General features: G+C 30.1%; 1 protein-coding gene across 1 annotated transcript in view; it reads left to right on the forward strand.

Annotated features, from left to right (window-relative positions):
• Window positions 1–20277, forward strand: part of LOC113366453 (bone morphogenetic protein receptor type-1B-like) — a 32340-nt gene extending 12063 nt beyond the window's left edge. The window contains exons 2-6 of the mRNA XM_026608053.1: window positions 16710–16894; window positions 18129–18387; window positions 18728–18987; window positions 19063–19431; window positions 19665–20277. Of these exons, the coding sequence (XP_026463838.1) occupies window positions 16710–16894; window positions 18129–18387; window positions 18728–18987; window positions 19063–19431; window positions 19665–20132 (1541 nt within the window). The 3' untranslated portion in view covers window positions 20133–20277. The remainder of the gene's footprint in view (window positions 1–16709; window positions 16895–18128; window positions 18388–18727; window positions 18988–19062; window positions 19432–19664) is intronic.
• Window positions 20278–21157: the final 880 nt, after the last annotated feature.

Raw genomic sequence — 21157 nt, forward strand, 5'->3', positions numbered from 1 at the left:
GACTGAAGTTAAAGTACATTAATTTATAAAAGAAATTTGTTCGATAATTATGCAAAATCTAATACATCAAGACTGGTAGCTATCTTACCACATTTGCGGACAGTAAAAGCTTGAGCAAGGTACAAAAATTGACAGTCTTAAAAAATTGATTGAACATTGTTTATAAGAGTAGGTTATATAGGTTGAATGTTTTAGCATCCACGTCAAGTATTTAGCTTCTGTTTTACGCAATATGTATGCCCAAGGACGCGCATTAATCACGTGAGGTTTTTAGGGGGAGGTGAGGTTTGACAAAAAATCACGAAATAGGGGTATAGTAAGATATCACGTGTATTTATTTTTATCTGTTTTTTTTTGTTTAAGAAAAATTCAAACATTTTCAAGAAAATTAAAAATTTTCACAAATTTTTCTCGGAACTAAAAATACACGTGATGTTTGATGGGGGAGTCATTAAGGGAAACAGGTAGTCATTATTCTGACATATATTATAAAAACAAAAAGTAACTAATGGGGTGTATGGCATCGTGCCTTAAGGCAAATTGCTGGAGCTTCTCGTACTGTAACGAAATGTTCGAGGAATACTGAATGTTTTCAAATAGATTCATTTAAATCGGACGCTTAGTTCTCTCAAAAACTGTCATTTTTTACACATTTAGCTCCGTATCTTTGAAATGGCTGGGCCTGCTTTTGCCAAAAACTAATAAACACTTCTCCCAATCATTACTAATTGAATGTTTTTTAGATCATTCGAATCGGCTACTCCGTTCTCTCAAAAACTCGATTTCTATTTTCTGCACTCTTTGCTCTTCATCTCCGTAACTGCTGGACCTGCCTTTGCCAAAAACTAATCAGCACATCTCCCTATTAATAGGAATCGCATGTTTTTTGAACCATTCAAATCGGTTGATCCGTGCGCCTGAAAACGTGACTGGAAATTTGTATCCATGCATACATACACACACACATACACACACACATACACACACATCCATTTTTTCTGAGGTATGCCAAAATGTTCAGAAACCTCTGAAACGTAAAGATATATAAAAATTTTCATTTTAGATTTGTTTGCGATTACTATAACTTGCCCTATGGGAAGTTAATAATTGACTTCAAAGTTTGAATGCTAAAGCATTCATGTTATTCTGTATCACAATGAAAATGAATGATACAGCATTCACATTCGCGACCATGTTGTGATGTGGATTTTATCATATTCTTGCTGAAAATATCAAATAAAATTTATATTTATTTAGCGTTTACCATAGTATTACAAAAATAATATTTGAAGAATAAATTATTAATATTACATGCTCTTCAGCAGTTTATCTATTTTGAGTCGTCAGCTTTCAAGACAAGATGGTTTCATGTCTCGTGGTAGCGTCCATCTCGTTTTAACGCGAGAGCGTCTCGAGCTTCTGTGCTCTGCAGATCAGCCGTAAATTCCAATTAACTACGGACGCGCGTCGCCTTGGAGGAGCATACACTCCAACGTCGCATGTGTGTTTGCATACATATTCATATGTTGTTACAGATTCTAGTTAACTAATCTTCTAGACAATGTAAAATAAATCACTATGGATGTCATAAGCAATTTAAAAATTAGTGTTTTTTATTTTTTCGAGTGTAAATGAGGGCTTTCGTAGTGACCTGGAATATTCCTCCTCTCGAAGTCATTACACATTCGAAGTCATTACATTCATACATTCGAAGAACTAAGTTATAAAATGTAGCGACATTTATTAACTTCCCATAGGGTAAGTTATAGTAATCGCAAAAAAATCGAAAATGAAATTTTTTATATATCTTTACAATTCAGAGGTTTCTGCATATTTTGGCATACCTTAGAAAAAATGGATGTATGTGTGTGTGTTCGGATACAAATTTTCGTCGACGATTTCGGGAACACGGATGAAGCGATTTGAATAATTCAAAAAACATTCGATTCGTATTGATAAGGAGACGTGCTGATTAGTTTTTGGCGAAGGCAGGCCTAGTCGTTCCGAAGATATGGGGCAAAAAGTGCCAAAAACGCTAACTCAGTTTTTAAGAGAACGGAGCGTCCGATTTGAATAATTCAAGAAGCATTTTACTTGTATTAACAAGATAAAGAATTGATCAAATTTTTATGAAGGCAGGTCTAGCGGTTTCGGAGATCTAGTAAAAAAAAAGTAAAAAAAAATGCCATCTGGCGGTGAAAAATGATCATTAGACATATGCACATCAAATTATCAGATATTTTATAGAGATTTTAACAATAAGTATAATTTTTTTTACATTCTTATGGATTCCATACCAATGCTTATCCGTTAGACGGCGGCGCGGCGCTTACGCGCTTTGATATTTTGTCTCTATGCAGTTAAAGCAGTACGATTGCTTTGAAAAAAATTTCAGAATTTCCAAAATATTTCAAAATACACTTTTCTTCAAAAAGTCTTTTTTTTTAAAAAAAAAAAGTAAATTTTTGTCAAAAATTTATAGTTTTTCAAAAATCTAATTTTTCAGAGTAATTTTTTTTTCAAAAATGTTAATCTTTTAAAAATATAATAATATTTGGTGCGGGAAGTTCCTGCAATTTGCCTTAAGGCACTATGCCATGCGCCCCACTAGTTTTCAAAATATTTTGCATACAGGCAATAGAAAACTTTCTAAATATCTCATAGCAACTAAAATTTTATATAAGATAACATAATTTTTAGTGAATGCTGATGAAAACATTGATAAATCTGTACAAACAACTAAATGATTAGATGCTGATTTTATCGTACAAAATCTCTACAAAAATTTATATGAACAGTTTTATTATTGAAATTGATATTTTTCGCTGTATATGCTGTTATCTGGGAAGCAAAATTCCAAATATCCGCTTGTTTTGGCAAATATGCGATAAAACATCGCTTACTTACTCACTATGTATATCCGCAATTAGCATCTGAATGGGATTGAATCATCTATATGTTTAAATCATTCATAGAATCCATGTCGTAGCGTGAACAGAATTGAAGGCAAATTAGTATGACATATCGAATAACCAGATAACAAGTTCGGAGCTCATTCATATATTTTATGTTTCATTCAGATGGTGCAAATATCGTAATTACATAGTAGATAGCATACTAAAATCTACTCATATTCATTCTTACTTTGATGTTTTATTCATATCGAGCTTTCTTTGAGCGAAATAGCAAAACGGGATAGTAGAATTTTTCATGTTTTGATTTGCATAATCAATTTGTTTTTTAAGGCCTCTAATTAAATCAAATGCTCATCAGATTTCTTTATTATTTGCAATGAGTAATGAAAAGAGATGCATGAGATGCATGCATTATCTGTTAAGATGATTTTAATATTAAAAGATTGGATTATGGTTCAGCATTAGTTCATTCAATGCTGAACTCAGTTCCTTTCTTCTTCTCAAATTTTTAATTCATTATCAATGCTTTTAATTTACTATACAGGGTGTCCCAGAATTTGACATCAAGCCGAAACAAGGTGATACTATATACTAGGTGATATAACTGTCCTGAAAAGAATTACAGAAGTAAATTATCTAACGTTGTTTGGAAATTAGGAGCTTTTAATTGCAATCTAGAGCTTTGATGAAATTTTGACCATTTTTAGGTTATTGTGATCAATTTTTATTAATTTTGATCATTTGAACTTTGCATCCGTAATCGTAAATCATATTTTTAGGACCACAAAAATAATGACGCAATTGCTTAGAGCGTCAAAAATAATGACGCAATTGCTTAGAGTTTTCAAGAATTAATACTTTCTTGAACTAAGAATTAGTTTTTTTTGAAGTAAAACTTCTTTAGGCGCGACGTGAATTTTAAAGTTAATTTAGTACAAATCTTGATTAAATGAAAAATGCCTGAATCAGAAGAATACTTTACCCTGTTCCTTGAAAATAATAAAACAAATTGAACACTTGTGCCGTGTACTAAACGTAAGTTGATTGATTAGAAATTATTTCTGTATTATTCGTAGTTTCTATAAATTTTTGAAGTTATTAAAATGAAAAATATTTTAGGCAAGACAGACATTACAGCTGTTTAAAGAATGAGATTATATCGCCAGCGAAAAAGTAAAAAAAATACAAGCAGTCAATGAATGTATGTTAATTTTAATTACATGAAGTTCTTATCAATTACTTTATTTCTCTGGTTCATTTCTAAATGCTAATTACAATGACAAACCGATCATGTCATATTTGAAGTATGACTTTAATTACATTATTGTTTTTAAATATTATACATATTTTTAATGCTATTATAAATATATAATTTATAATTAACATTATATAAATGTGTCGACACTAATAAATGTGTGCATAACGAGTGTGTTACCATATCACTAATACAAATTATTCAAAATTGTTATATGATGTATTTATTTTTACTTAATTGCCATCTTGTACAGTTGCAAATAAGTTTTACTTCAATCGTGTGTGAACCTTACGCGCACTCTTTTTTTTTAAATAAGTCAACTTTGAGAAGCCTTTCTTTAACAAAAATGTACTAAAGTCTATTGGCAAGTTTTATCAATAGTTGGTGCATTTATTCAGGATTGTAAAATCATACAATATTTGATAATTTTATAATAGAAAAATTTCGAGAAAAAAATAAAAATCTAAAAATAACACGTTTTCCGCTAGTGCATTTCGCACACGATCTCTGTATAATTTCTTGAGTACTGCCTTATAAATATATTTACAAATTTTCTTCCCCCTTTCAATATCCAATGCCAGATTATTTTCTAAATATCTCTATATTAGTTTGAATAATATATTTATCATTGAGCTTTCAATTCACTATATTTAATGACCGTTCAAACATCGCATTTTTAGTAAATATTATCTATATATATTTTTTATTTTAAAATTCCAAACTACGTTTTGATACAAGCATACGTCGAAGCGTCACTAGCATATGTTTAGTTAACAAATCAATATCCAAACGAATTTATTAGTAGCAATGAGCTAAAATGTTGTACAAATAACATTTAGGATTATCAACAGTAGCCAAAGCATACGTCAAGACTCTATGTTATATTAATGGATTTCAATTCTTGGACGAGCTATTGAGATCATTTATGATTTGTTATTGTTATTACCAGTAAATTTACTGATCTCCACAGAAACATTTTGTTTAAATATTTGAAGATGCGTGTTGTTTTACAAGTATTGGAAAGTGTAAATATGTGGTTAGTTATATACATCATGGTGTAAATGATAATCTCAACTAATTATTAAAATAATTAATTTATAATTTATTACATTTTTCAGTTTGATATAAACCTGCAATGCAATACGAGTGGAAATGGTACTTTAACAATTTCTTTTCTTTATATATTGTATTTTTGTGTTACGTAGTTATGGAATTTTATTAAAACTCTCCTTCGATGATTCAAGTTGTTGGGTTATAATTTAGCCCTTGTAGCTGTGGACTGTATTAAACACTGATTTGTTTGTATATTATGTATTTGTTGCAGTTCTAATTACAATCACTGATTTGTTACTAAGTTATAATGAAAGAAGATATATTTATTTTTACTCCGCTACCCCCTCTACCAGGGGTAGCAACCATTCCGTGTTAATGCTCTGAAGTTTGTCACCTTCATGGCCAATATAATAAAACGAAAAGACGTCCGAACAGTAGGATTATCGTGCTAAAAGAGCCATATCTTCGAAAATAATTTATATTTTTAAATCTACTTGAATAGTTAATCTTAAAAAAAATTAAAAGACAAAAAAGATTGTTTAAAAATTGTACATCACAATACCCTCTTAAAAATATATTATTGAATAAATTTTAAATATTTCGAGTTCTCAAACAGGTGCTCCATTCCTCCTAATATTATAATGAGTTGTTCAAAACGACTTTCAAATTGAGCAATCAAAATTAAATTGCAAATTTACTGATATTTCCATAGCCACAGACTTCAATGAACGCTCTATAAGGCGTGACTAATGTTCTAATATGTATAATTACCATAATGTAGTTATAAAATATTTATTACTAGTTGAAATAAACATCTTGATTGAAGAAAGTTCAAAATCAATCAATACTATCAAAAATACAATAACGAATCTACGAGTGCCGCAATGGACAAAAGTCACATATAAAATATAAATCGTGATGAGAATAATTTCATATAAACGTTATTTGTGATGTTTCGTAATTTTTGTTTTGCAACGTATATTACGATTGAGAGAAATAGCATTTTCATGCATAAGACTTATTGTTATACCTCGTTTTATGATATCATTGATTTGAATGAAAATATGGAACAAGTTTATAAGGGAAATACTACTCTATAATTAAATTAGGTCTAATGTTAGCACAATTTATATAATCATATTTTTAACTTCCCATAGGATAAGTTATTGTAATGGGCCGAAAATCGGAATTGAAAATTTTTACATTTCACGACGTTTTGAAGGTTTCTGAACATTTTGGCATACTTCAGAAAAAATGGATGTGTGTGTGTGTATGTATGTATGTATGGATACAAATTTCCAGTCACGTTTCCGGCCGCACGGATCAACCGATTTGAATGGTTAAAAAACATTCGATTCCTATTGATAGGGAAAAGAGCTGATTAGTTTTTGGCAAAGGCAAGTCCATCCGTTTTGGAGATGCGGAGCAAAAAGTGCAGAAAATAGAAATCGACTTTTTGAGAGAACGGAGTATCCGATTTGAATGATCTAAAAAACATTCAATTAGGAATGATTGGGAGAAGTGTTTATTAGATTTTGGCAAAGGCAGGCCCAGCCATTTCGAAGATACGGAGCTAAATATGTAAAAAATGGCAGTTTTTGAGAGAACTAAGCGTCCGATTTGAATGATTCAAAGAACTTTCTGCTTGTGTATCGAAAATAATTCAGATTTTATTTTCAATTCTGACTATAGTTCTAATATACTTTAAACAAATAATTTCAACTTTGCAATTCAGTTTATATAATTCTTATAAATATTTGAAAACATTCAGTATTCCTCGAACATTTTGTTACGGTACGGGAAGTTCCACCAATTTGCCTTAAGGCACGATGCCACCCACCCCACTAGTTCCATTTCAAATTCATGCTTTAATGGTGTGGTTTCCAACCTGCGGGGTGCGTCACTAAAATTAAGGGAGGTTCAGCATTATTTTAAAAAATGTTTAAAAACCTCTGCTTTAAGGTTGGAGTTCGCTGTCCCTAGGTCTACTAACAAATTTCTACATTTCGGTTATTAGTTTTCTCCTCGATGAATAATAATAAAATGCGTCCAACAGAAATCTAGCTCGAGTGTTCTTGCTCACTACTGACAGCCGGATGTACTTGTATGTATTACCATAATACTTATACCAGGCAGGCTGGACTAAAGTCGCGTCCTGTTTATAACATGCACGGGATGTACGCTCAGAATCATTTTTATTGCCTAGCGATTAGAATCGAACATATAGATAAGATAATGAAAAGTGTAACTAGTAATAAGGAATTTAAAAACAAGTACGGTCGACCACTAATGATGACATTTATTTGATTTGATCAGACAAACCTTGATTGTGCGCCATATATTGGCTGCTGATAAAATGGTTTAAAAGCGCTATAATAATAATTTATACTTTTTTTAACTTCCCGTAGGGTAAGTTATTGTAATGGGCCGAAAATCGGAATTGAAAATTTTTACATTTCTCGACGTTTTGAAGGTTTCTGAACATTTTGTCATACTTCAGAAAAAATGGATGTGTGTGTGTGTGTATGTATGTATGGATACAATTTTTCGCCCACGTTTTCGGGCGTACGGATCAACCGATTTGAATGGTTCAAAAAACATTCGATTTCTATTGATAAGGAGATGTGCTGATTAGTTTTTGGCAAATGCAGGTCCAGCAGTTACGGAGATAAAGAGCAAAGAGTGCAGAAAATAGAAATCGAGTTTTTGAGAGAACGGAGCATCCGATTTGAATGATCTAAAAACATTCAATTAGTAATGATTGGGAGAAGTGGTTATTAGTTTTTCGCAAAGGCAGGCCCAGCCATTTCGAAGATACGGAGCTAAATGTACAAAAAATGGCAGTTTTTGAGAGAACTAAGCGTCCGATTCAATTGATTCAAAGAACTTTCTGCTTGTCTTAACAAAATAATTGATTTTGGAAAAAAAATTGTCCCAATCTTTTTTTTTTTTTTTTAATTTTTTGTATATCGAAAATAATTCAGATTTTATTTTTAATTCTGACTATAGTTCTAATATACTTTAAACAAATAATTTCAACTCTTCAATTCAGTTTATATAATTCTTATAAATATTAGACAATGTTACAATATTTATAATAATCTATTTGAAAACATTCAGTATTCCTCGAACATTTCGTTACGGTACGGGAAGTTCCAGCAATTTGCCTTAAGGCACGATGCCATCCACACTACTAATTTTATTTTATTTGATGCAATATACCACAATTTTATCTCACACATAGTTTCTTGAATTATGAATATGTGCAATCAATAAATAAAACTTTATGTCTTTTACTGGGTAGACTTTGTACTATCCAGTCAGAAATTGTATTTTTAACATTAACTTCAGCATTGAAGAAAAGCTCAAAGATTTTCTGTAATAAGATTTCTAATCAGGACGAGCTTTACGAATTCAAGTCTTTTTGAAGCTAAAGCCCCAATAGGTGAAAGAATGTTTCATATTCTGATTGCTAATTAATATAGTATGAAAAAATATAAGCATTCATTTAATTTTACAAAAACTTCAGATAAGAAATGAATTCATTTATTATACATTTCATTATCGATGATACTTTTTAATAATTAGAATATGTTACTTAAACTTACTTAACGTATTTATATTATTCAGTTAAGAGTTTCATTGACCAAATCTTAATAGAAGTTTTGTACGAAAGTAAAGACGAATAAAAAGCTAATAAAAAACAAAACTGCATCATAAATATTAATAAGTATTTGATAGTTACCTTTCAAAAGTCATTAAATGTTTCAAATGGGTGAATGCGTTATTACAAACATATACTTTGATCACGTTTTGTATATAATACAAAGAGATTACAAGCAAGAATTATAAAAGAAATAAGGGACAAATTATAATATATTGTGGTAATTTACATTTACTTAATAAATAATATTTAAAGTAATAGTTACTATTTGATGATGTAGCACGTTTAAATAATTTGAAACTAATAAAACAAATAGTTTTTTCAAGATACTAACACCTGTAAAAGTAAGTATACTAACACCTGTTTACTATGTATATTCGGACGTATTTTCGTTTTATTATATTGGCCATGAAGGTGACAACCTTCAGGGCATTAAGCTTTACACGGAATGGTTGCTACCCCTGGTAGAGGGGGTACCGGAGTGTTTTAATGGAACTAGTTGTTCACTTCTAAATGTAAAGTCCGCGCAACAACATGTATAATAAATAACTAATAAATATATCTTCTTTCATTATAACTTAGTAACAAATCAGTTATTGTAATTAGAACTGCAAAAAATACATAATATACAAACAAATCAGTGTTTAATACAGTCCACAACTACAAAGGTTAAATTATGAAGGAGACATAATTGTCCAACAACCTGAATTATCGAAGGAGAGTTTTAATAAATTCTACAACTACGTAACATAAAATACAGATATATATATATATATATATATATATATATATATATACACCTAAGTCTGTTTTTACACGGTCTTTTTGTACACGGTTTTGATATAACACGGTTTGAAAATTGAATATTTTTAATTTTTTTACACGATTTTATTCCATTTAGCACGATTTGAAATTTTATGTACCTAAATTTTTTTTGTCAAATTAAATTTTTGCGAAGTATGTTCATATCACAAAAAAGTATTTATGAAAGAAAAAAGTCTGAAACCATCGATAGTATCGATGGTTTGCGAACACTAGCTTAAAGATTTAAGTGAATTCCCCTTTAGCGCGTACAAACAATTTTTACTGGTCAAAGCAAATGTGAATAGCACTAATTTAGGGGAATTATTATTAAAATAAACATGAATTCTTGTTCTTGAAAATTCTTGTTTTTCACTAATTTTAATAGGTTTTAGAGAGTAGGACAAATCACCCATTTTTGTATAAGATCAATGTCTTTTTTTACACGTTTTTTTTTTACACGGCTTCTTCTGGAACCAATCTCCGTGTAAAAACAGACTTAGGTGTATATATATATATATATATATATATATATATATATATTGTTCAGATTATTTGGAAGACAAATCAAATGAGTATGGTCATCAGGTGCTAACTTTGTGAGGAGGAGACCTTCTACTTCATCACCTACTCGAATTAAACTTTGACTATTTATAAGTTCTTTTTTATATTCACACATCAATTAATAACTTCTTTTGCTTATTTTCACAGCCTTTTAAAAATCGCATAAAATTCATGCCTCTACACCAGAATACATACCTTTTTTATTTGTAATCAGTTTTCGCGAAATGTATCTATTCATTCGCATTTATTTTCTGTAGAAAACATAGATTTGTATATTTTGATATCCAATTAGAATTTTCATTAATAAACTTTAAACACTAAGAGTGCATCTGCTTTATATTGGTTGTTGTATGGCTCTCGACCTTGATTCGTCAGGTGACCGGTTGAATGTGATAGTAGGTTTCCGGTCAGTACACATCGCGAGATGAATGAAATACACATTGGTAACTTAAACGCCTGCTTTACCAACCAACTATAGAGCAAACTTAGAAATATATCATGTGCATTCGTTTAAATGTCTTTTGACTTTCCAATCAAAGTGAGATTTGTATCTAGAGACGATTTGGAACGCGTAGAATAATTATTTGAGGTGACCGGGACGACAATTTTTAGTTATGCCAATCCGATACAGGTGGAGGGGGAGGCTCCACCCTCCAACAAATGCTAGTTAAGGATACAATAAAAGAACAGTTTTTAATATGAATCATTTTTTTAAAATCAGAATTGCATACTTTTAGTAAGAATACTTTATTATTCGAATATATTTATTACTTCTATGTTTTTCGATCTACATGTTTTTTTCGTTTTTGAGCCTTTTATAATTTTCTATTCAATTTTCTTCATAATTAATTTAAAAAAAATTGCACATGTTCATAATTTTTGCTAATTTATCTATTATTTTAGAAAACCCGGGACAATGCGGGTAAAAAAACGTAAAACCGTGACAAATGTTGGTTTCAGAAAAACCCGGTGGTAATCCGGTAACCCACAAGGTGGCAATCTCGGGATATTCCCTTCCAATCCGGGACGTATGGTCACCTTAAACTTATTGCAACTCGAGATAATTTTTATAAATTTAATTTTTGCAGGAACAAGTTCATATTTTTTTATTTGAAATTATAATAATAATTGATTATATCAGTTTAATAATTTTTATTCTTCATCCCTCTTTATCAATGTTATCTCTGTGGTTCTATTACGAATCTCTATTTTATTTTACCAAACCTCTAATTTCAGAGCTTGCATTGGGGTATTGTGTACATTAATCAATTTCATATTGATGTTGGTCTATTTTAATAAAATAAAAAATCATAAAAAATAAAATTCTTATAATCGCGATGAGTAGATTTACACGCAATACGGGATTCTGTCTGTTGCAGACAATCTGTCACGTGCCACCGAGGCCATTGTCTATTATTACACAACCCAAATAAGATGACTTCATCAGGCGCTGGTAACTTCGTTGGTGTTGCCTTATTTGAGATTTTTTGGTTACAATATTATATTAAATTAAGAACACAATTTTTGAAAATAGCATACAAAATCATAATACAAATACATTAAATACGGTTTTATAATATTTTGATTTGGTAGCATCTTCAAATAATAGAGTCCTATATCTCAATTGATTTGCATTGCATCTTAACAAGTTAAATTTTTTTGAATTATAACTACTAATTAGTGAAAAATCTTAGATTCGATTGTAACAGTGTACTCCTTGACTTAAAATTTATATATTATAAGATATAATGATATCTCTGAAATTTTTTAGTAATTCAATTGTAACACTGCGCGATTTATGATCACTTAATATTGACAATGAATATTTTTTTTTTGTATTTTCAATATTAGAATCATGGTTGATAAGACACTGCTTGCATATTATTATATTTAAAAATATTTTATAACATTATTTTATTATTATTAACAAAGCAATCAAAATTACAAATAATTCTACAAGCTATTCTACTACGATTTAACAAAAGACTCTAATGTATTAGACATACTTACATTTTTAATATGCATAAAAATATGTTCTTTCCATTTTTTTTCAAGGTGTTATACATTTTTCAGTGATTATCAATTATGATTTAATATTAATAATTATTTACCATTATTTTCTGTGAATATATTTAGATAAAATGTTCATTATTCCTGGTCTCAGCCGTTTTATTTGGTCGGAAAATTCTCCGCTCGTGTCGCGGGATTCCGAGATGCGGGACGCAAATATCTCAGACAGATGCCTCCGATGTATCCCAATGTATTTAGTCAATTCATAAGAGGAGAGCTGGTAGATACTTATAGTACATGAAATATGTTTTTGAAATTATCAAAAAATTAAGATAAATTTTTAACTTTTTAACTTTTTTAAAGATGGTTTTAGTGGTTAATTGAAAGCGTTTGCAATAATTTATCAGCATCTTAAAGAAAAATCCCAGAAAATATCTTGTTCCAAAATATGTCAATTTGGGCATGTGAATTTTGAATTTTTTTTATTGTTTATTTGTTGACTTTGTATACACGTACATTAGTCATCACACATTTTATAATTAATCTTTACACTTTCATTTTATTTGCTTGTGTATACTTGTATAGTGCACCATATATCCTTTTCTTTGTCAATAATATTATAAAATTGGTCGGGGGAGAGAATTTTTACCGTACTATCTCCCTCCATAGTTCTTGCCTACCCTTTTCCCTTTTTTTGCACTCCATTATGACGTGCTCAGCATCCGCCCTAGTCGCTCCACCAATTGATAAATCTCGGAATTCGCTAGTGGAAAGTGTTAATCAATACGTTACAAACTTTGGGGCTTTAAAAAAAATTAATTATTAAAATTTCTTTTAATAATTTATTTCAGCATCTTTGAATTTTCATCAAGTTTAATTTGGAAGCTGATTTGGTCCCCATTTGGCGTGCTCAGTATCCGCCCTAGTCGCTCCACCAATTGATAATTCTCGGAATTCGCTAGTGGAAAGTGTTAACCAATTCGCTACAAACTTTGGGGCTTTCAAAATTTCTTTTAACAATTTATTTTGGCATCTTTGAATTTTCATCAAGTTTGATTTGGAAGCTGATTTGGTCCCCATTTGGAGTGCTCAGCATCCGCCCTAGTCGCTCCACCAATTGATAAATCTCGGAATTCGCCAATGGAAAGTCTTAACCAATTCGCTACAAATTTTGGGGCTTTCAAAATTTCTTTTAATAATTCATTTCAGCATCTTTGAATTTTCATCAAGTTTGATTTGGAAGCTGATGTGGTCCCCATTTGGCGTGCTCAGCATCCGCCCTAGTCGCTCCACCAATTGATAAATCTCGGAATTTGCTAGTGGAAAGTGTTAACAAATTCGTTACAATCTTTGGGGCTTTCAAAATTTCTTTTAATAATTTATTTCAGCATCTTTGAATTTTCATCAAGTTTGATTTGGAAGCTGATTTGGTCCCCATTTGGCGTGCTCAGCATCCGCCCTAGTCGCTCCACCAATTGATAATTCTCGGAATTTGCTAATGGAAAGTGTTAACCAATTCGCTACAAACTTTAGGGCTTTCAAAATTTCTTTTAATAATTTATTTCAGCATCTTTGAATTTTCATCAAGTTTGATTTGGAAGCTGATTTGGTCATTTGGCGTGCTCAGCATCCGCCCTAGTCGCTCCACCAATTGATAAAACTCGGAATTCGCTAGTGGAAAGTGTTAACAAATTCGCTACAAACTTTGGGGCTTTCAAAATTTTTTTTAATAATTTATTTCAGCATCTTTGAATTTTCATCAAGTTTGATTTGGAAGCTGATCCCCATAGTTGAATACTATGGTGGAATTTAAACTTATCATTTATACTGATCTTATCCTATGCTCTTACACTAATGTTTTATTATTAAACTCTGGCGTGTACCTACACGACGACAAAACTCATTATATATTACACACTATCACATGACGTCACTTGGATGTCTCGTTTTTTGTTTACTGCTTTTTGAACAAAATCAGCGCGATACAATGTTGTGACGACGAACGGCATCTCTCAGCGTTTTGTTAGACGAAGTGTCGCAGTTTGGGGAAGTGAGTCTACTCAATGGTAATAAAATGATATGAAAAAGGTTGAAATTAGAAAAATAATTTATTTGATTTTATTTTATCTTAAATCTATTTTACATCATTTTTTTTCATTATAGAACGCTTATAAATTTGAATATTTATGAAAGAGGATGGAATAACGATATATCTCATTCACATCGAATATACTATGGACCCATAGATCCATAGACCTTATAAATATGCATTGTAAGGTCGATGCATGGACCTCCATATTTACCAGATATAGATTTCCTCTATAAATTTCTAATTTCTAAATGTTCCAGTAAAATACATATTACTTATTAATTGAATAAAAAATAATCATGAAAAAAATAAATTAAGCGAGAAGCAGATGATCATCAACATTTGCAACAATGTTGTAATATTTAATTTTACATCTTCCGGCAAATGATGTCTACCTGTTCATTCTCTGCTACTATGATGTCTACCTGTCTATTCTTTGCTACTATGATGCCTACCTGTCTACCCATCTTTTTTTTGTTAAGAGATCAGTAGTAACGCTAAACCTCCGATCTACAATTTATAGTTGTAAAATAATAATAATTTTATTTGTACTGTTATTTTACGCACTCTGAATAGCCATAAACTTTATCTATCGATGAGTAGCTAAAACAAATGAATTTGTTTATGCCAATGAAATATAATGGTGAATATTATTTTTACGGTTATGAAACATAAAACCAATGCCACGATAAATCATTCTATTGTCTTCTCTTATTGCCAATGTCCGATGTTTGAATTGATTGTTATGAAAAGCAAAGTATATGATTCTTTACATAAATTAATGCCTAGTTAAATATTTTTGTGTTAGAGGTTTTCATAACATAAAATTGATAATTAGATTGTTATATATTGTTTGTGGTATATCAGTTTTGTTTATTTAATTAACTCACTCATAGACTAAATGTTATGCTTAACAGAAACTCATTTCGAATTAAATGCAATCATTCACAATATATCTGAGAAATAATGGATCTATATTAAAAAAAACAGGATATATCGTGTTGGATGTGTTATTATTGTTATTCTAGTAACTATTCACATTTTATCATGTATATAAAGATGGATTATTTATTTTACATACCAGATATGTAAATTTTCATACAAAATTAATGATATAGCAACTTGGATGATTCAATTTAATTGTAAAAGAGGACATTTGTTCGTAACATTGGGACGAGAGTTTGTCTTTCTTTAGCTCTATTTCTTAGTTTTATATTTAATACTACATTTGATTTTATATCGTATAATAGTTATATATATATATATATATATATATATATACATATATATGTGTGTATAATATCTTTCTTACGTGGGCACCATTGCACCAGGTGTACATTGCAGTTATCTAAACTTTTACACTACCCACATATTGTCTAACTCTGCAAGTCTTTCATCACATTGGTTATATATATATATATATATATATATATATATATATATATATATATATCTTGATAGTTTTTTCGACGTTGAAACATATTTCAAAGTAACTAGCAGCCCATTCGTCGAAATAAAAAAGGACAGTTTATTTCGACGAATGGGCTGGTAGTTACTTTGAAATATATATATATATATATATATATATATATATATATTAAATACTATGAATATCGTATATAAAGTTTAGGTTCAGTACAAATTCCATCTAATTGCAATTTACATAGATTTATTTCCATCCAGACCAAAGTAAAGGATTTGTTGTAAACAAATTATTTATTTAATTTTAATTTAAATTGAATAGCTTTATATGTAATCAACTTTATAAATGATTATACATTATTTGCACATATTAGGAAAATTAGTCTTAATATTAGAACGATTTAGGGCTTGGCAGTTATAAGGTTGGAAAATACTAACCCCAACCAGGCCTAGCTGAATCTTTATTTCTTACAACTTTTAATTTTACTTGGAATAACTGATTTTATGAATATACATGTTCGATGCTACTTGATTTATTGCAATACATGCGCTTTGCAATTTTTTTCTTAACCACTGAAATTCTTCGATAAACGTATAAAAATATATAATGACTCACTGCTCTAAGTATTCAATAGAAAATACCAGCAGTGTCATTTAAATCATGAATGATCGAATGAGTAATGAAATCTATAAATTGATTACGTATTATATGAAAAAATTCAATACATTTTTCTGCATTTCTGGAATAGTTTGTGTAATGTTTTTTTTTTTAATTTACGGCATATTTAAAGATTTGTCTATTATTTTTTAGTTATTGACATTATATTTACTGTACTTATTACAAATATTTGACTATGATTAGGTATACAACAAATAGATAAAAGAAGTTTATTAAATTCAGTAAAAAATATAACAATTTTTTTCTTTTTATTCCAGGCGGTGGTTTATCATGTTACTGTGACGGACAGTGTCCAGACGGTTCTGTAAACGGAACATGTAGAACCAGTGCAGGCGGATATTGTTTTAGTGCATTAGAAACTGTTTGGGACAGGGACACCGGTAAATATGTTCACGAACGAAGTTATGGATGTTTACCACCTCACGAACCAGGACTTATGCAGGTAAACTTATATTACAGTTTGAATAGCTTACTTAAATTATATCATAATTTATTTAACTATTTCTACTATCTTTATTTAAACTGCTATGGTAATATTGAATATACCGAAATAATTTGTTATTAGCATACAGTGATACCTCGACAAGTGATACAGTGATACAGTGATACCTTCGTTCTGTGACCACGCTCGTATCTCGAAGCAATTTTTCTCATATAAAGGCATTGTAATGCCCTTAATTGGTTTCAATTATAATTTACTATCATAAAACATTCAACATAACCTTATGGTAGTTATAATCAATGTTACAAATGACGAAATTTTTCATATTCTTATTTTATCATTAATATTATTCGAGAAAACTCTTACTCGCAACAAGCTTGTATCTCTATTTTTTATTTTTTTATATTCTTTTTTTTATGTAATTACGTATATATATATATATATATATATATATATATATTATTTTCATATCACAGACAGCAACTAGTCCCAGGTTCGGTGGTTCGATTCCCGCTACCGCCGTACCCCGACATCAGGCAGCTTTGATGTCAAATTTCCACTTGGGGTTATAGATCACAATATAATTCCAAGTGCAAATCGTCCTTCGTGGACAAAGCTGCAACATCCAATCACATGTTAACTATTAGACGTAAGAGCTAATCTCAAAAATATCCCACACATAAGAGAATGGTAAATCGATGGATTGCCTCTTATGAAATAATTAGTCATAAATCTTAACCAACAGCTTATAGAACATATAAGGGTTCTGATTGCTGTTCAAACAATTACAAAAAAAAAATATCTCAGACAGAGGTGTCTGGTGTGAGAGATTATGAAAACAGTTTTCATATTTTATATATACATTTTATTTGGTTATTTATTTAATATAATATTTATTATAATTAATATATCTTTATATAACTCTTCAACCTTTTTAATCTTCAATTTCCTTATTATATTTCTTTAATTTTCTTTTAAACTTATCGTCATCACTGGTCATCTTAACTAACTCTAAATTTTGCTTATATGTCGAAGCAACAAATCGCTCCTTTTGCGGAGTCTCGAAACACTCGTATGCTGGGGTAGCACTGTATTCTTATATATCTTTTTTCGTCGGAGTTTGAGCTTATTAAGAGATATAGTTTTCAGGATTATACAGTAATACGATTTTTAATGACATATTATATTGTCCGTGATCATTCACTTCTATAACAAGTATTTTGTTTTTCCTCAGTGTAAAGCGTCCCAAGTACCTCATACACAAGCCAAAACCATCGAATGCTGCGATTCAGGCGACTGGTGCAATCGAGACTTGTTGCCCGAACCACCAACACCACGCGTTGTCATAGATTCAGGCTTGGAAGGATTGGACACGCCGGGAGGCGCACCAGTAATGACGGAAGCAGCCCCTTCAGTCGCTTTACTTGCAGCATTAGCGGCTTGTTTATTACTTCTTCTAGCCGGACTCATAGGAGTTCTGTTGAAATATGGCAGTAAGTATCATCGTAATAGAAAAATCGGTAAAAATTCACATACTGTTCCCGTTTGGAGCATCTATTGTAGTAATATATCCAAATAAAAATATTATTACTCGTGTCAAACTATTTCTATGTTCACATTCAAAAACAAAGAAAAATACTGAAAAGATTAATGTTACCTGTGTATACTAATATAAGAAGATATTTATATCTATTATAAGGTTTCAATGATAAAATTTCATAAGAATGCCTACATTCCTATCAGTAATTATAAGAAAAAATATGTTTAATATTATCAGGATACCATTAATATTGGTGATTATATTAGTATATCAATTTGTTCTTTCTGTTAAAGGATTTCGAAAACGTGGTGCTTTGCTGGCAGTACGTCGTCATAAAGATGAAGAAAATGGATGTTTGCCACGATCGCAAGGTGTTGATTCATCGGGCACATTACAGAATCTTATTGAAAAGTCTTCTAGTTCAGGGTCTGGTTTACCATTATTAGTACAAAGAACAATTGCTAAGCAAATACAAATGTTTCATCCAGTTGGCAAAGGAAGATATGGCGAGGTTTGGCTAGCGAAATGGCGAGGAGAACGTGTTGCCGTAAAGGTAGAGAAATTGGAATACGATATGATTAGATATTTAAATTTTTATAAAGGTAATAATATTTCTTTAATTATGTAGGTATTTATAACAACTGAAGAAGCATCTTGGTTCAGAGAAACAGAAATTTATCAAACAGTTCTAATGCGTCATGAGAATATCTTGGGTTTTATAGCAGCAGATATTAAAGGCACTGGTTCTTGGACCCAAATGCTATTAATCACCGATTACCATGAGCGAGGTTCTTTGCATGATTATCTTCAACTTAGAGTACTGGATATTGCTTCAATGCTAACATTAGCATTGTCGGTTGCATCTGGTTTGGCACATTTACATACTGAAGTGTTTGGTACAAAAGGCAAACCAGCAATTGCACATAGAGATATTAAAAGTAAGAATATATTGGTCAAGCGGGATGGTCAATGTGCACTTGCTGATTTTGGTTTGGCGGTAAGTTTTCTCATTTTTGATATGCTACACTTAAAACTTACACAATATCACATATTTGCCACTTGAATTTTATGATAATAATGTATTTCTTTAAACTTAAAGTTGATTTAAAAAGCAAAAAACTTCTAAATGAAGCATCTGATTCTTGCATTCTTTAATCATTGTTTTTCAAAAGTGAAATAACTATAATAAATTGTGAGTTATAAATAATCAATTTTAATTATTTTTTGTAGGTTCGATATGTTAGTGAATCAGATAAAATAGACATAGGAACAAATACAAGAGTTGGAACTAGACGTTACATGTCTCCTGAACTTTTGGACGAAACATTGAAGACATCTAACTTTGATGCTTTCCGAATGGCAGATATGTATTCTTTAGGTCTGGTATTCTGGGAAATTGCTCGACGTTGTGCCACACCTTCTAAAGGAGGGTCAACACTTGTAGCCGATGACTATTCTTTGCCCTATGAAGGATTTGTTCCTTCTGATCCTAGTTTTGAAGATATGCGACAATGTGTATGCGTCAATAGGACAAGGCCTGAAATTCCAATTAGGTGGTCAAATTGTGAAACATTAAGAGCTATCTCTAAAGTTATGCAAGAATGCTGGCACCATAATCCAGCAGTACGATTAACAGCAATGCGCGTTAAAAAGACATTAGCTAGAGTTCAAATAGATGCTGGTATTAAAATTGTATAAATCAATACTAACAAGAGACAATAAAACTGTTATAGTATTGTGACAAAGAAAAATAATAGTGTTAGTGAAGATAATCAACATTTAAAAAGAAGTGTAAATTTAATGTATTTGTGATGAAGTGCACATCACTTTATATTTATACTATTGTATAAAGTTGTACATAAAATATGAAGATGTATATGTATTATATTGTGTTTCATACCAACAATTATAGAAAATTTACTTTTTTGAAATTTGATTCATAAGAACCCAATGGTATTATGCATTTACAAGCATACATTATTATATAACTTGAATGCTTTGTCAATGCAGTAAATCTACTTTTTTGGCTCATCTTGAAAACTCTTCCTTATAGTAGTACCATTTTCATACCTTGTCTTATTATACATTATAGAGTGCAGTGTGTACATTGTACTCCATTGTTATAGCATTAGCAAATGAAAAAATCTATTTCTTGAAACAGCATTATTTACAATAATGTGTTCTGTAAGTGCATGGTACGATTGTATTGTAAATTTTTTGTTAAATGAATATTTGGTACATTATGTTTCATTTTGTAGAAGTCATTATCACTGCCACATGTATAAAATGTAGTACATATGATAAACATTTAAATGTTTATGTTTGAAAAGGAATCTTGTGATATATCAAAAGTGTATAACTTTCACGAAAAAATTGCTAAATGTACATATATAAAATGGACTTAATATTCTTTAAATTTGAGAGGTTTATTTTATTTTATAAATGAAATGTATATATAATTTTAATTTATAAATTAGTGTTATGTTTTGAATATATGAAAATTTCTTCCAACAAATATTTTATAAATAAATCAAATATGCATTCACCATTACTGAACGTTCTTTTTTTTTAAATTTATTATTATTCAATGAAATAAATTTTTATTGATAAATATTTTTTCAGGATTATTCACTCATTTTCAACATATTGTTTGACTGTTTGAATGTTACAATTTGTAATAAAACTATATTTTAAATAAAACCTTTATATGTTTGAAAATGTAT

This window comes from Ctenocephalides felis, unplaced genomic scaffold (genome assembly GCF_003426905.1).
Source record: "Ctenocephalides felis isolate EL2017-DRISC unplaced genomic scaffold, ASM342690v1 CF-g0.4_SCAFFOLD_01170, whole genome shotgun sequence".
NCBI lineage: Eukaryota > Metazoa > Arthropoda > Insecta > Siphonaptera > Pulicidae > Ctenocephalides > Ctenocephalides felis.